Source organism: Sceloporus occidentalis, unplaced genomic scaffold, assembly GCF_023333645.1.
Source record: "Sceloporus occidentalis isolate IW3139 unplaced genomic scaffold, rSceOcc1.0.p SCAF_20, whole genome shotgun sequence".
Classification (NCBI taxonomy): domain Eukaryota; kingdom Metazoa; phylum Chordata; class Lepidosauria; order Squamata; family Phrynosomatidae; genus Sceloporus; species Sceloporus occidentalis.
In genome coordinates, this window is record NW_028317000.1 from 15,815,361 (window position 1) to 15,828,066 (window position 12,706).

Consider the following 12,706-nt stretch of genomic DNA (forward strand, 5'->3'; position numbering starts at 1 on the left):
TAACAAGGTGCATGCCTCTATGATAACACATACAGGGATGCTCTCTCTTACACAATGTTAAAAAGAAATACCCTTTTACAACAACTGCAACACCTGTTTTATTGGGGGACACAGAAGACCTGTAGTGATCTCAGAAGCCGGCTTTAGCTCTTTATCCCGTCCCCAATCCCTTCCACAGGTTTCAAAGAACAAACTAGGAAGAAAATGTTCTCTGCCTTCCCTTGTTAAGAGCAACTGTTCTCCAACTTGGGCTCTGCGATGTTTTGGACTACAGTTTCCAAAAGCCCAAGCTGGCATGGGATTCTGGGAGATGAAGTCCAAAACACTTGGAAGGCCCACAGTCCACTTCCACAATTCTATTTATTTTGCTTTTTGCAGAAGGAAGGAGAGTCGAATGCTCTTTTCCCACCGGCTTCATGGAGCCTTTGGGGACCGGCATGATTCCCAAAAGGCTCTGAATACCAAACCCTTCAGCCCCAGTTAAACTCTTTCTGAAGTAAGCCAAGAGACCGGCTGGCCGTTACGAGAGGCGCAGGACGCAATCTGTCTCCGGATACGGGGGCAGGTTGAGCGCATATTTCTTCTGCAAGGCCTCCGGCACGAACCGGCCGCCGAGGAAATGGTATCGGCCGCTGAACTGCTTTGCCGCCATCTTGGGCGCTGTGAGGGAGATGAGCATGTCTGGCTGCAGACCGTCCGGGTTTCCTTTCTCCACGTCCCAACCTGGGATTTAAAGAGCAAAAGAGGTGCCACCGAGGGAGAAGAAAATAATGACTTAGTTGATGGAGTGACTCCCCACTTTAAAATAGTTATATTAAATAGAGATGAAGCTGACTGCAATCCAGTACAGTCCTGCCTCCTTTGATCATAAATCTGGGTTACGGAGGCTTTGGAGGCCCATGAGCAAGCTATGTCCCATGTTTGATTTGGCTAGGCACACATTCACACCACGATCCAGGCCTGCCATCCTGAGGCAAGCGTTACCTGACGGGATGTCGATGCTGGCGATGGGGACGGTGACCTTCTCCAAAGTGCTGAGGATCGCCCCAAATGGCTCCCGCACGGCGCCCTGGAAGCTGAACCCGAAAATGGCGTCCACCACCAGGCCATAGATTTCGTCTATCAGCGCAGCCTGGCAAATGAACCAAGGGTTTTCTAGTAACTGGGTGACCTTACTTAGCAATTCAATCCCATTCCTTTTTATCCAGAAAGGATTGCATTTCTGAAGGACAGAGTCTCTCAGAGACCACCAAAAATCTCTGACTCCATCCAAACGGGTAAAAAAATGATCTTGCACAGATCTGGGTGTGCGGTTGGTCTAAATACCAAATGCAACCTATTTCTGGAAAGGGGGCAAGTCTTACCTCTGAAGGGAACTCCGAGAGAAAAGGGATGTCCATCTTCTTGCATTGGGTGGTTAAGCCTTCAAAGAGGGGCTTGCTGGGGCGTTTGGGGTAATGCAGCGTCGGTTCATAGCCCTGCAGAGAGAAGAATTGGGTTTCTAGATCGGCTTTTTGCCTTTCGTGGGGTTTTCTAGGGCTGAGAATGTGACTCAAGGGTTTCCATGGGCAAATGAGGATTCGAACCCTGATCTCTAGAGTTGCATTCCATTACCCAAACCATTGCACCAAGCTGCCTCTTGCGGTGAATTTGCAGACAGCAAAGGAAGGGAAGACTCACAAACATCTTCAGGTGCCGGGCGCACACCAGGCCGTCCCCACCGTTGTTCCCGGGGCCACAGATGACCAGAACGGCCGGAGGGCTGACCGTGAAGGAGCTGACTGGATAGGCCTGGCGGAGAAAGACCACATCGCACATTGCAACCAGGGCTATTTATTTCATGTTTAGCAATTATTTATTTCATACTTTGCAGCTCTGGGTTATTTGCTGATTCGTATTTATTTGTTACAAAATTGTTTTGCAATTCTGTGCTTTTACTTTTGGATGGTCAGCTGCCCTTTTGCAAAGGAGGTTAGGCCGGCTGACCGTCTACAAGTAAAAGCACAAAATCGCAAAACACAAACTACTGGCAAACAGAAATGCTAACCCAAATGCCAAGTGGAGCACAGGGGAAGATGGGAGGTAGAGTCCGAGGCACTGCAGTCCTGCCTTTCCTGGTGCATTTGGAAAAAGCAATTCTGCTTCAGTTTGGGGAGAAGTGGACCCTCTTTGGTGCCAAGGACTGTTGTGGTGCAGTTCAGTCTGTTCTTCAGTGCTGAGCCCTGCCTGACCCTCTTTCCCTCCGTTGGCAGAGTCCTGCCGTCCGGCGCCAGCGGTGGCCTTGCCATCGGCCCTTACCTTGGCGATGGCCGTGGCGCAGCTGAGTCCGGCCAGCTCCATCAACTGGTCAACGCTGAACTTGTATTCCTCAAAGAGCTCCTGGTCAATGGCCTGGGCTTCCTTCTGGCTGCAAGGAGAGAGGAGAGAAATGGCCAAAGTCTCTTAGGACAGTGGTCACTTTTAAAGGCATCGGCCCACCTGAGGGCAGGCCTCATTCAGTGGTCCAAAAACACAGCCACGTTTTAAGTTCCGCAAGGTTCTTATCTTGCCCTTATCACTAAGGCTGCGTCTACACTCCGGAATTAATGCGGTTCGGACATTGCTTTGCTGCTTGCTGTGGAACTCTGGGATCTGTGGTTTGGTGAGATGCTGAGCCTTCTCTCTCTCTCTCAGAGGGCTGCTCTGGAGGCCCTGCCGGACTACGAATCCCAGAACTCCACAGCAGGGAGCCATGGGCAGTTAAAGGGGGCCCAAAGTGCATTGATCCTGCAGTGTGGGTGCTTCCTCTCCCCCTCTCTCCAAACTTTCAGGTTGCTACAGCCTTCATGGGCATTTGTGCCAGGCTTGGTCCAATGTGTGTGTGTGTGCCATTTTGGGGAGGGGTGCCCTGCAGTCTGCCCCTCCTTCCTGAGAAAGGAAGAGCCCTCCTCCACTTTCCCTCCCTCCTTCCTTGCTTCCCTGGTGGAGCCTCCAGCGTCAGGAGCAGTCCTCCTTCCTCGTCACTCACCCGAGGAGCTTGATCCCTTTTCCCGGCTGGGTGGCCATGCCAGCGGCAGCAATGGCAGCAGCAGAGGGTCCTCTTGCCCAGCGGTGCCTGCCTCCTTCCAGGGGACACTGCCTGCTCCAGCCCCAGCCCCAGCCCCAGCTGCAGGAGGCCCAGCTCCTTTGGCCCAGGAGCAGCCCCAGGCCCAGCAAGGCAGAAGAACAGGCCCTCTGCATAGGGACACCACACCAGGCAGCTCCACCTCCCTCCCTCCTCCCTTCCTTCCTTCTTTTCTCTGGAAGAGAGAGAGAGAGAGAGAGAAAGAGGCGGAGCACAGGCTGCAGAGACAGCCTCCTCCTCTCTTGCTCTCCTCCTCTCTTCCCTTCCTTCCTTCTTCCTTCTCTTCTCCTCTTCCCTCCCTCCCTTCCTTTCCCTCCATCAGCCCAGAAGGAGGAGCCCAGGTCCTCCTTTTCCAGGAAATAACAATAACAATAATGGTTTGTTTATATTTCCTGCTTTTCAACCTTCTGCCCAGAAGGAATTCCAGATTTCTATCTCTCTCCTTCTTTCATCCCATTCCCTCTCTCTCTCTCTCTCTCTCTCTCTCCCTTCCTTTAATGAGAGAAATTAAAAAGATATGGAGGAAGGCAGGATATGAATAATGATAATGATAATAAAATACTAAACCATACCATCATCACGTTTTATTTTTACAAAGGAACCCACGCCCGCAGTCTGGTGGGAAATGATGTTTATTTTTGTGTGTTGTTGTTGTTGTTGTTGTGTGCCTTCAAGTCATTTCTGACTTCTGTGGCTGAGCTGAGATTTGAACCCTGCCCTGCAGAGTCACAGTCCATTGCTCAGACCACTGTGCCACGCTGCCTCCTGTTGGAGATGGGACCCAAGTCTAGGACCAAAGTGATGTTTCATGTGCATCTTTCTTATCCTAGCCCAAAGCTAATTTTATGCACATAGCCTGAAGCTGCTTTGGGCCCCAATTTTGGGACAAATTAATATAAGAAATACATAATTTTATGCAGCATTTTAAAAACAATATCTTGCTGTTTGGCGCATCCTTCCGTCGCATGCGGTCAGAGCTGGAACGTCCCATTTGTGGCGCCAGGTTTTGGAGCATTTTGCCATTGCAGGCGCAACAGGAAATGCCAACATGTCTGTGCCGCCAGCCCTGCAGGTGAAATGCATCCAGGTTTGGGGTCAGGAAGGAATTGCTAACATTCACTTTGTCCCTTTTGTTTCCAGACAACGGTCTTGCAGCACTCAGTGTCGCCTTTATTGCGCCTGATCTGAGCGCAAGGTCTCCATTGGGAGGGAATTTGTGGCCATCGGACAGCATCAGGGCCACCGATGGGGCCTTTATGTCTCTCCTGATCAATGAGCTGCTCCTTGGCATCTGTAGATTCCACCAAAAGGTCTGCACAGATCCTACCAACAGATCCCAGGAGCCCTATGGGATCTGGCACAAAATCTGCACCTCTTCAGCCGCACCCGGAGTAACAGTCACATCAGGGAGCAAAGGATGGACTTGAACCTGTCCCTCCATCTTTGCTGGGAGGCGTCCGGACGGCGGCGGGAGAAGCGTCCCACGGAGGAAAGGGCAGCCCTGCAGAAAAGGGAGGGAAGGAGTGGAAGGATCTGGAAGACAAGGGGCTCCAAGCTTCGGATGGATTTGCAGCGGCTTCTCTAAAACCGTTATTTTCAACTATAAGTGAAAAGTCTTCTAGTGCTTAATTTAAAAAAAATTAACTAAAATAAGTAAATAATGGGCTTTGCCGGAATATTGCCAAGAGGTGCTCCCACAATGTCTGCGCTTACCTGTCCCCCTGGATCTGGTCAGGGAACCTGGTGGCCCGGTTTGTGTCTCCCTCGGTGCCATCGCTGGCCAGGATGGCATGTCCGTTGGGAACGCCAAGAGCGGAGGTCGCATTTGCACAGGGCGCCCCATAAGCTGAAGGGAGAGAGGTGCTTTGATTGAGAGTTCCTGCATGGCAGAATGGGGTCAGACTGCGTGGCCCTTGGAGTCTCTTCCAACTCTGTCATTCTGTGATAGGGAGCACCATGGGACCTCCAGTACATTCCTATTTCCCTTGCCCCTGAATCATGCCCATCCCCAAAGGCCCCATAAGGTTTCCTCCTCAAGAACATCTCTGAATTTTAATCCGTCTTTTTTTTTTTGGGGGGGGGGGTGCATGGGTTCCCCAATCTTGTCTCACCTAACTCTCCACATCCACCTTCTTTTGGTTTCAAGCCAGTGGTCTGAGCAACCACAGCTCTCCCCCATTGAAGTGGCCCATGGCTCCATGTGGCCAGCGCATGAGGCTGCTTCTCCATGGCCTGCGTCCGGTGGCACCGTTGTCCGGCAGACCTAGAAAGAGCGACACGGGAGTCAGGGCTTGGGAGGTACGACATCTGGACCGCACTGAACTCCTTATCTTGGACGCTGACGCAGAACTGTATTTATCTGTTTTATTCACTTAGAGCCAGCTAGTTTGGATGTTGAACTGGGAGAGCAGGGTTCGAAAAGCCCTCTGCAGCAGTACTTACAACTCACTTGCGTTGCACGCCGCCGGAGGGAAGGTCTCCTTCTTGCGATGGAGCGAAGACGCAGCAAAGGTTTGGGACGTTGGGAAATGGCGCTGTGGAAGAGGAGAAAGGCACAGAGGCGGAGGGGCCACATTAGGACCCCTGAATTGCGCAAGGGAATCCAACCCAAAGAATCAGCGGGAGGCAAGAAAGGACCTCAAGCTAGATCAAACCAGTACGGATTTCTGTTCCCAAACTGGCCAACCCATTGCCCACACTGGGAAGCCCACCAGCCCCATCCTCTTGCTTTTCCAGCAACTGGTGTTTAGGGTTACACTGCCTTTCCTGCCAGATGTTATCTGTGGCCCTCACAACTTGCAGTGTGTATCTGCACTGCAGAATTATAACAGTCGGGTGCCACTTTAACTTCCTTGGTTCCATCCCATAGAATCAGGGGATCTTTCGTTTGTGACTTAGAATCCTCTCCTAAAACCCATGGTTCCCAGCCTTTCCTCCTTCAGGGGTTTTGGACTTCAGCTCCCCAAATACCCAACCATTGGGCAATGGTTAGGTGTGAGACATCTGGGGGTTGAGGTCCAAAACACCTGGAGGACCAAACCCCAGGCACAGAATTCTGGAGGGTCCCCAAAATACAAATCCCAGGATTCTGCAAGATGGAAGTTAAAGTGGGATCGAAGCACTGTAACTGTACAATGTGGCATACTTCTTGCTGGCTTAGGAAGAGGAGGGTCTGATGCAACAGACTGGGAACTCACTGCAGGTCCAGAAGTCAGGATCCCACTTCCCTGGAGAACGCGGCTGGAGACCGAGAGCTTGGACTGCAAGGCCTCCGCCAGTTTGTTCACGATCCGCTCCTGCGCCGCCGTCTCTGGCGCATCCTGCAATGGCAGACTTTCCGGTTGGATTTGGTTACTCCAAATTCCAGATTAGTCTCAATTCCTAGACTCCTAGTTGCAGAAACACTGGACGTTTCCTCAGGCGGTGTGAGTTACAACCGTGCCAGTCCATTGAACTGGACCAAGGGTGCAAAATAGGCAACCTTCTAAAAGCCACTGGACTGCAACTCCCAGCAACCCCATCCAGCATAGCTGATGGTGAATGCTAGGAGCTGAAGTCCAAAAACATCCAGTAGGGCAGACCATCCACATCCTTGAAATAATAATAATAATAATAACAATAATAATAATTTCTCTGAAGAGATCATAGAATCATAGAATCTGAAACATCAGGAATAAACTCTTCTAGAACATGGCCACAGAGCCCCCAAAACCCACAAAATAGTTCTTCTTAATAATTAATAAGTTTGGGAACAGAATAATAATCTCAATATAGGGATATTTTATGATATTTTTACCATGATCCTCACCTGGCATTTCGAGATCAGCGTCAGCGCCTCCTTGTAAGACGCGACGGCCTTTTCGGGGTCCCCAAGATGGAAGCGCGACCCTGCGAGTCCTTCGCAGGATTGCCATTGGCCCCGAAGGTCACCTGCAGAGGCCAAAAAGAGGAGAAGGTTGGGGTCAAGCACGCAGCGGAGGTGGAAGTCCCATTAACTTGTGTGGACGACACACATCCCCGTTGTTCCCCCTTTTCCTTTGCCTTACCAGAGTCCTTGAAGGCCTGCAGGGCATGGAGGTAGTTTTCCACAGCGGCTTCATGGTCGCCCATCTGGCTGAGCGCATAGGCCAGATTCCCAAAGCATTGCCCCTGGGCCCTCCGGTTGCCCAGGCTGCCTGCACATAAAAGACACACAAACCGTTGCACCAGCGGCTCTGCTTTGGTGCTTTGAGTTCTAAATTCAAGCCTAGACACTTGGCTCTGACTGTTTTTAAACTCTGTTTTGCTGATGGTTATTTCCCATTTCTATCCTACTGTGTTCATTTATACCAACACAGAGGGCTAGAGCCAGTGTCTAAAGAACAGGAGCCAGGCAGGTCTTCTGTTGTTCTTGGACTGCAACACCCAGCATCTCCCAAGCAAGGACAGTAATGAATGCTGGGAAGTGCAGTCCAACAGCTTCCAGATGGTCTTATCTTTCCCAGCCTTGCAAAGAAACAGAGCTACTGAGGATAACTTTTCATGCATCTAAAGATTCAGCCTTAATGCCACAAAACAGCAAAGCCTTGGAGAGACTTCAATATGAATTTTAAGCATTTTTTTCCTGTCCAGAGCTTGGATAGGTTTCTTTCTTTTATTTCTTTTATTTTGTTTTTGGACTACAACTCCCAGGATCTCTGCCATGATGGCCAGACATGCTGGGAGCTGTAGTCCAAAAACAGAAGGACAGCTTCCAAATTTCTGCGTTGATGTTAGACATCCAGGAGACACTAACTGTGCAAGGAAGCCGCTCTCTGGTGGAAGCCCACAGCGGTGCTAAAGCTCCCAAGAGCATTGTGCGCGGCTCCCAGGTTCTGGAGGATGGCGGCGGCGGCGGCAGCGTCTTCGTCCGTGGGCCGGTCCTCCTCACCGTCCTCCATTTTGCAGAAGGACAGTGCTTTTGCGAAGCTCTCAGCCGCCAAGGAGAAGATTTTGAGTTCAGAGAAGCTGAGCCCGATGTCGTTGTAGAGTTTCCCTGTGAACACAGAGAGAACAACACAATGTTGGGCATCATGTGGAAAAAGGATCCCCCCGAATTTGCTTGGAGCAAAATAATTCCAAGCCATTTGGACAAATCATGTCCCAGTTCTAGCCTGAACTCGACTGCATTGCCCATGGTGCTGAACCTTAACTGCCCAGGAGAGGCTCCACAACTGGGATATCTCCTCCAGAGATCAGACTAAAACTCAGAGCAGATTCATCATTTCCAGAAACGGATGTCACCAAATGGGACCAGCGACTGGGCTTCTTATACATCTAAGCAAAGTATGGCCCTCCAAGCATTGCTGGACTGCAACTCCCATCCTCCCTTATTCGTTGCCACCTACCCAGCAGGGCTCTGTCTGGGATCTGTTCGCACAACTCCCGGCATTCGTTCAGCACCTTGACCACTTCGCCGTCCTCATGCTCCTGGCTGTGCAGCATCAGGCGGGCGGCTTCACTGAGGGCCGCGGCAGCTGACTCCAGGCGTCCTGCTCCCGCGTACGACCGGCCGGCCTCCAAGAAGCACCGGGAAGCCCGCCAAGGGTCTCCCATGCCCAGGTAGCAGTCGCCCATCCTCATCCGCGTGCCAGCCTCGCTCTCCGTCCGGACGGTGCAGTAGTGGCCCTGGGCTTTCCGGAAGGCCTCCAAAGCCTGGCCGAAATCCCCCAGACCCTCGTGGGCAACCCCAATGTTGAAGAAAAGGTCCCCCAGACATTCCCCGGCGGCTTCGCCTTCCTCCTCCGGCTGGGCTTTGAGGAGCAGCGCTAGGCCTTTCTCTGGCCTCCCAGCTTCCACATAGGCAGCCCCCAGGTTGAAGGCGCAGACCCTCCGGGCGCCATGCCTGGGGGTCTCTGAGGAGAGGGCAAAGGCTTTCCTGAAGCTGGAAAGGGCCTCCTTCTTATGCCCATGCACCAAGGCTTGGTGCCCAGCCGCTGTCAGGCCTTCGATCTCCGCTTGCCTTCTCAAGGGGTCCTCCTGGGCTTCCTCCACTGGTCTCCTCTCAGAAGGAGGGTCTCTGGGGGCTTTCCGCTGCTTCCTTTTCTGGCCGCCTGAGGCCTCAGGCCTTCCTGGGTCACTCTGTCTGGCCAGCTCCGCTTCCAGGACGGACGACTCTTCCAGCGCCATTGGAGAGAAGGGAGTCCATGTGCCTGAGAGGAAACCAGCAGAGGGTTAGGGAAACCATTGTGGCGCTATATTCCTAAAATGCGACACACGGTGCATTTAAAAGCCACCATCGGTTCCGTCGGAGGAAAGCACATGCAAGCCCCCTCTGAACAAAACTTGCCAAGAAAACCCCATAATAGGATTGGCTTCATCCACTCAGAAGCAAAGTTGGCAAGCGGTAAGTCAGTTAAAGGCAGGCCTAGCATTATAATGAAGCAGCATCTAGTTTAGATGCATGTCAACAACAACAACAACAACAACAGTAAATCCATAACAACAGAAGACTCACCAAGACAAGATTCTACAATATTTCTCTAATGACCCCCAAAGCTCTCAAGTTGGACTAGAGAAATTGCAAGACGTTTTGCAGGTAATATCCAAAGTTTGCACCTTTCCTTTTGCAGGTAATGCTTGCATGGCCCAAACAGTCTGAGGTTTCCCAGGGCTCCGTAAAACCTCCTTTTAACCCTCGCTGTGCTTCTGGGAAGGGCAGAGTGCCTCGTCCTCCATGCCTTCGTTCCCCTTTTATTTCAAGATAGTGGCATACAGGTGACGTCTGCTTGCAAAATGTGGGCTCCGATGGAGGCCTTTGGAAGGAAGCGGAAGAGATCCTGCCCAAAGGTCCACTCTTTTGGAAGGCTGGTGCCTCCGCCTGGCCTTCGGAAGCAGGATGTCTTGGAGGGATCCAGTTTCCTCACAACCTGCTTTGAGACCGGCTGGATCTCTCCTGGCAACTGGGTCTAACAATGGATCCGCCGGCCTCCCTCCCTCGGCTGGCTTTACCTGTGATGGATTTCAGGCCCAGGTGGGCTCAGGTTGCTTTCTCAAAGGCAGACGTCTGCGCATGGCATGCGAGGGGAAACAGAATACCCAGTGAGAACCAAAGATGCTTTACTCTCCTAGCCTTGCTTATTCCTATTATCACCTTCAGGATTCATTTATGCTTCACATGCACTTTCTATGCAAAGCCTGAAGGTCAATTTATGTGCCCCATAATTTGGTGCACGGAAGAAAGCTTGCGTACAATGCGCCTTCGGAAAGCAAAGAAAGCATCTCCAAGATCTTTCATGGTGGAGTTGCAAATATTCCAAAATCTGGGCAGGGAAAGGTCCAAAATCCAAAACACTTCTGGCCCCAAGCATTTTGGATAATAAGGGAGAATCAACCTGTATAAGAAAGAAAGAAAGAAAGGGATGAAGAACTACAAACAGCCACTTAGTGGATCTGGGGAGTGTTGTCAGTGGCGCTGTGGTTTCGACATTGGACTATGACTTCGGAGATCTGGGTTCGAATCCCAGCTCAGCCATGAAACCCACACTTTCTCAGCCTCAGAAGTTGGCAATGGCAAAACCTTTGATCAAATCTTGCCAAGAAAACCCCAGGAAAGGTTTTCCTTGTGAAGGCACACAACACCAACAGCCCCAAAAGTGTATGTGTGTCTATGCCCCCCACACAGAGACCCTCATTTCTTCCTTCACTCCAGAGAGTCTCCTTCCCTTCTGCTGTCTTTGCTTTTGCCTTTGCCTTGCATGCACCCAAAACACAAAGCGTGCAAACTTGTCTTGGCTGAGCTCCCTGAGGAAACTACAATTCCCAGGAGCCTCTGCGCTGCCCAGCTGTCAGAGGAAGGAGGGGCAGGAGGAGGAGGCGGGAGATTCAAAAATCCCAGGCTGCAGCTGCAAAAGAGGGTTTGGGGCAGGCAAGCAAGGAGAAGCAATGGAGCCTCCCAGCGGCGGAGGGTCCCGGCCCACCTGTGAGTCTCTGGGGAAGGGGTCCAACAAGTCCCTTCCTTGCTTCCTTTCCTTTTGTCTGGCCCCAGCCAGAGGATGGCCCTGGAGCCAGAGGGCTTTGCACAGGTGTTGAGCCTCCCTTTCTCACCTGGAGGGCCATTCCTCTGCCTTAGCTCTCCTTTGCAGAGGCACCAGCTCCCTCTCTAAAGGAGTGCCCCATTGGAGGAGGCCCCTTCAGCCCCCAGGGTTGGCTTCAGTGTTGCTTGAAGCATGGCTTTTCCTTAGCCGAGGCTCAATGACCGGGTGCTCACCATGACGGGTCAATATCTTGGCTCTGGACAAAGTCAATTCCTGTTTTTGTTAACACTTGGGAACTGGAATAGACACTGACAAGGACAAAGGGACAGTTTGAAGTCTGTTAAAACTGCCATGCTTCTGCCGCAGCCGGACTCCTCTCTTTCCCAGTTGGCCATGAATGGGCTTTTTGTGAACCTTTCCTTTTTCCTGTTTGAGAAAAGTAGGGAAGGAGAGAGAAAGAGAGAGATCTGTGTACCTCCCTTAAGAAAGACGTTGGAAAGGCGGAGGCAAAGGAGGCGCCGGGCCAGATCTGGCCTCCTTTGCACAGAGACTGAGTGCGCCTGGCATCAGTGAGTCACCATCCACTTCTGGGCAGCAAGCGCCCTTTTCCGCCAAGGGCCTCTTGTTGTGGCTGCTCCCTCAGTCCTGCCTTTGCTCCAAGACTCTGCTTCCTTCGGTGTTGTTGTTGTTGTTGTGGGTCTTCAAGTTACTTCTGACTTGCCCAAGCAGCCATGGCAGAGCAGGATTCGAACCCTGGCCTCCCAGAGCCCTGGCATGCTGGACCCGAGCTCTGTGTGCTGGCAATGCTAATGTCTGCGGTTGCAACGTGGGGCCAGGTCTGAATGTATGAGAAGAAATGGTTTCTGTGCAGAAAACACTGCTTTCGGTGCAAAACAACATTATGTGAATTTTGCGCAGAATACGTCCAGCAGGAAGAAAATGGTTAAAATGACTCATTGTTTCCTTCAGGAAGAAACTTAGTGAAGAAGTGCACCCTATATTACTATATATAATAACTATGCAGTGCATGCATGCATATATATATATGGTCTGTAGAATTTAGCAAAACTCTTTTGTCTAAACAGCACATTGTTGATTCCTTTCCCAGATGAGCGTCTCACGGCGGACGAAATGGATGAGAAGCGGAGGCAGAATGTCGCCTACCAATACCTCTGCCATCTTGAGGAAGCCAAACGGTGAGGGATGGAGGGCCTGGAGACCACAGCCCCGGTCAGGGATCATGGGAGTTCTAGTCCGATAAGGCCCAAATGGCCACATGCATCTGCTCTCTGTGTTGGCAGAAACTGAGGCCAGCTATTCCTCAACCGCCTTTTCAAAATCCATCACTTTTTGCTTTGTGATTTACTCTCAGGTCCTTGTAGCCAGAGCTTTGGAAAGGTGATTTTGGAAAGATGGCAGTTCCCAGAATCCCTATCATGCCAGATGCTGGGACATGCAGTTAAGTTCTGGCTGGAGGGATGCTTTGCTGCCATGGCTGATGGTTGTAGTCATAAGTGAGGAACGGCACTTACCTGCCCTGTCAAATCCTCATTCATTTCTGGAACGAAGTGTCCTCCTGGGCCTTCCCAAGGGTCCTTTGGGTGCTGGA

General features: G+C 51.5%; 1 protein-coding gene and 1 long non-coding RNA gene across 2 annotated transcripts; both read right to left on the reverse strand.

Moving 5' to 3' along the window:
• Window positions 1-73: 73 nt before the first annotated feature.
• On the reverse strand, window positions 74-3,266 carry LOC149302239 (NAD(P)H-hydrate epimerase-like). The gene is made up of 6 exons (XM_089482998.1): window positions 3,008-3,266; window positions 2,299-2,407; window positions 1,681-1,791; window positions 1,365-1,478; window positions 985-1,132; window positions 74-723 (listed from the first exon to the last, which is right to left on the reverse strand). Exons 1-6 carry the CDS (start codon window positions 3,217-3,219, stop codon window positions 521-523), a joined length of 897 nt encoding a protein of 298 aa, XP_089339124.1. The 5' UTR covers window positions 3,220-3,266; the 3' UTR covers window positions 74-520.
• A 1,289-nt stretch (window positions 3,267-4,555) lies between these two features.
• LOC149302240 (uncharacterized) lies at window positions 4,556-5,313 on the reverse strand. The gene is made up of 3 exons (XR_016272179.1): window positions 5,215-5,313; window positions 4,817-4,949; window positions 4,556-4,604 (listed from the first exon to the last, which is right to left on the reverse strand). It is a non-coding gene; the product is annotated as an uncharacterized LOC149302240 (long non-coding RNA).
• Between the last annotated feature and the right edge of the window lie 7,393 nt (window positions 5,314-12,706).

Bases quoted from the DNA above. Each gene is read 5' to 3' on its own strand.
- LOC149302239 (XM_089482998.1), bottom strand. From the start codon at position 3,219: ATGCAGAGGGCCTGTTCTTCTGCCTTGCTGGGCCTGGGGCTGCTCCTG. The intron at 2,408-3,007 runs GTGAGTGACGAG...CTCTCCTTGCAG, and splicing joins AAAGGGATCAAGCTCCTCGG to CCAGAAGGAAGCCCAGGCCA. The intron at 1,792-2,298 runs GTAAGGGCCGAT...TTTCTCCGCCAG, and splicing joins GCGCCACGGCCATCGCCAAG to GCCTATCCAGTCAGCTCCTT.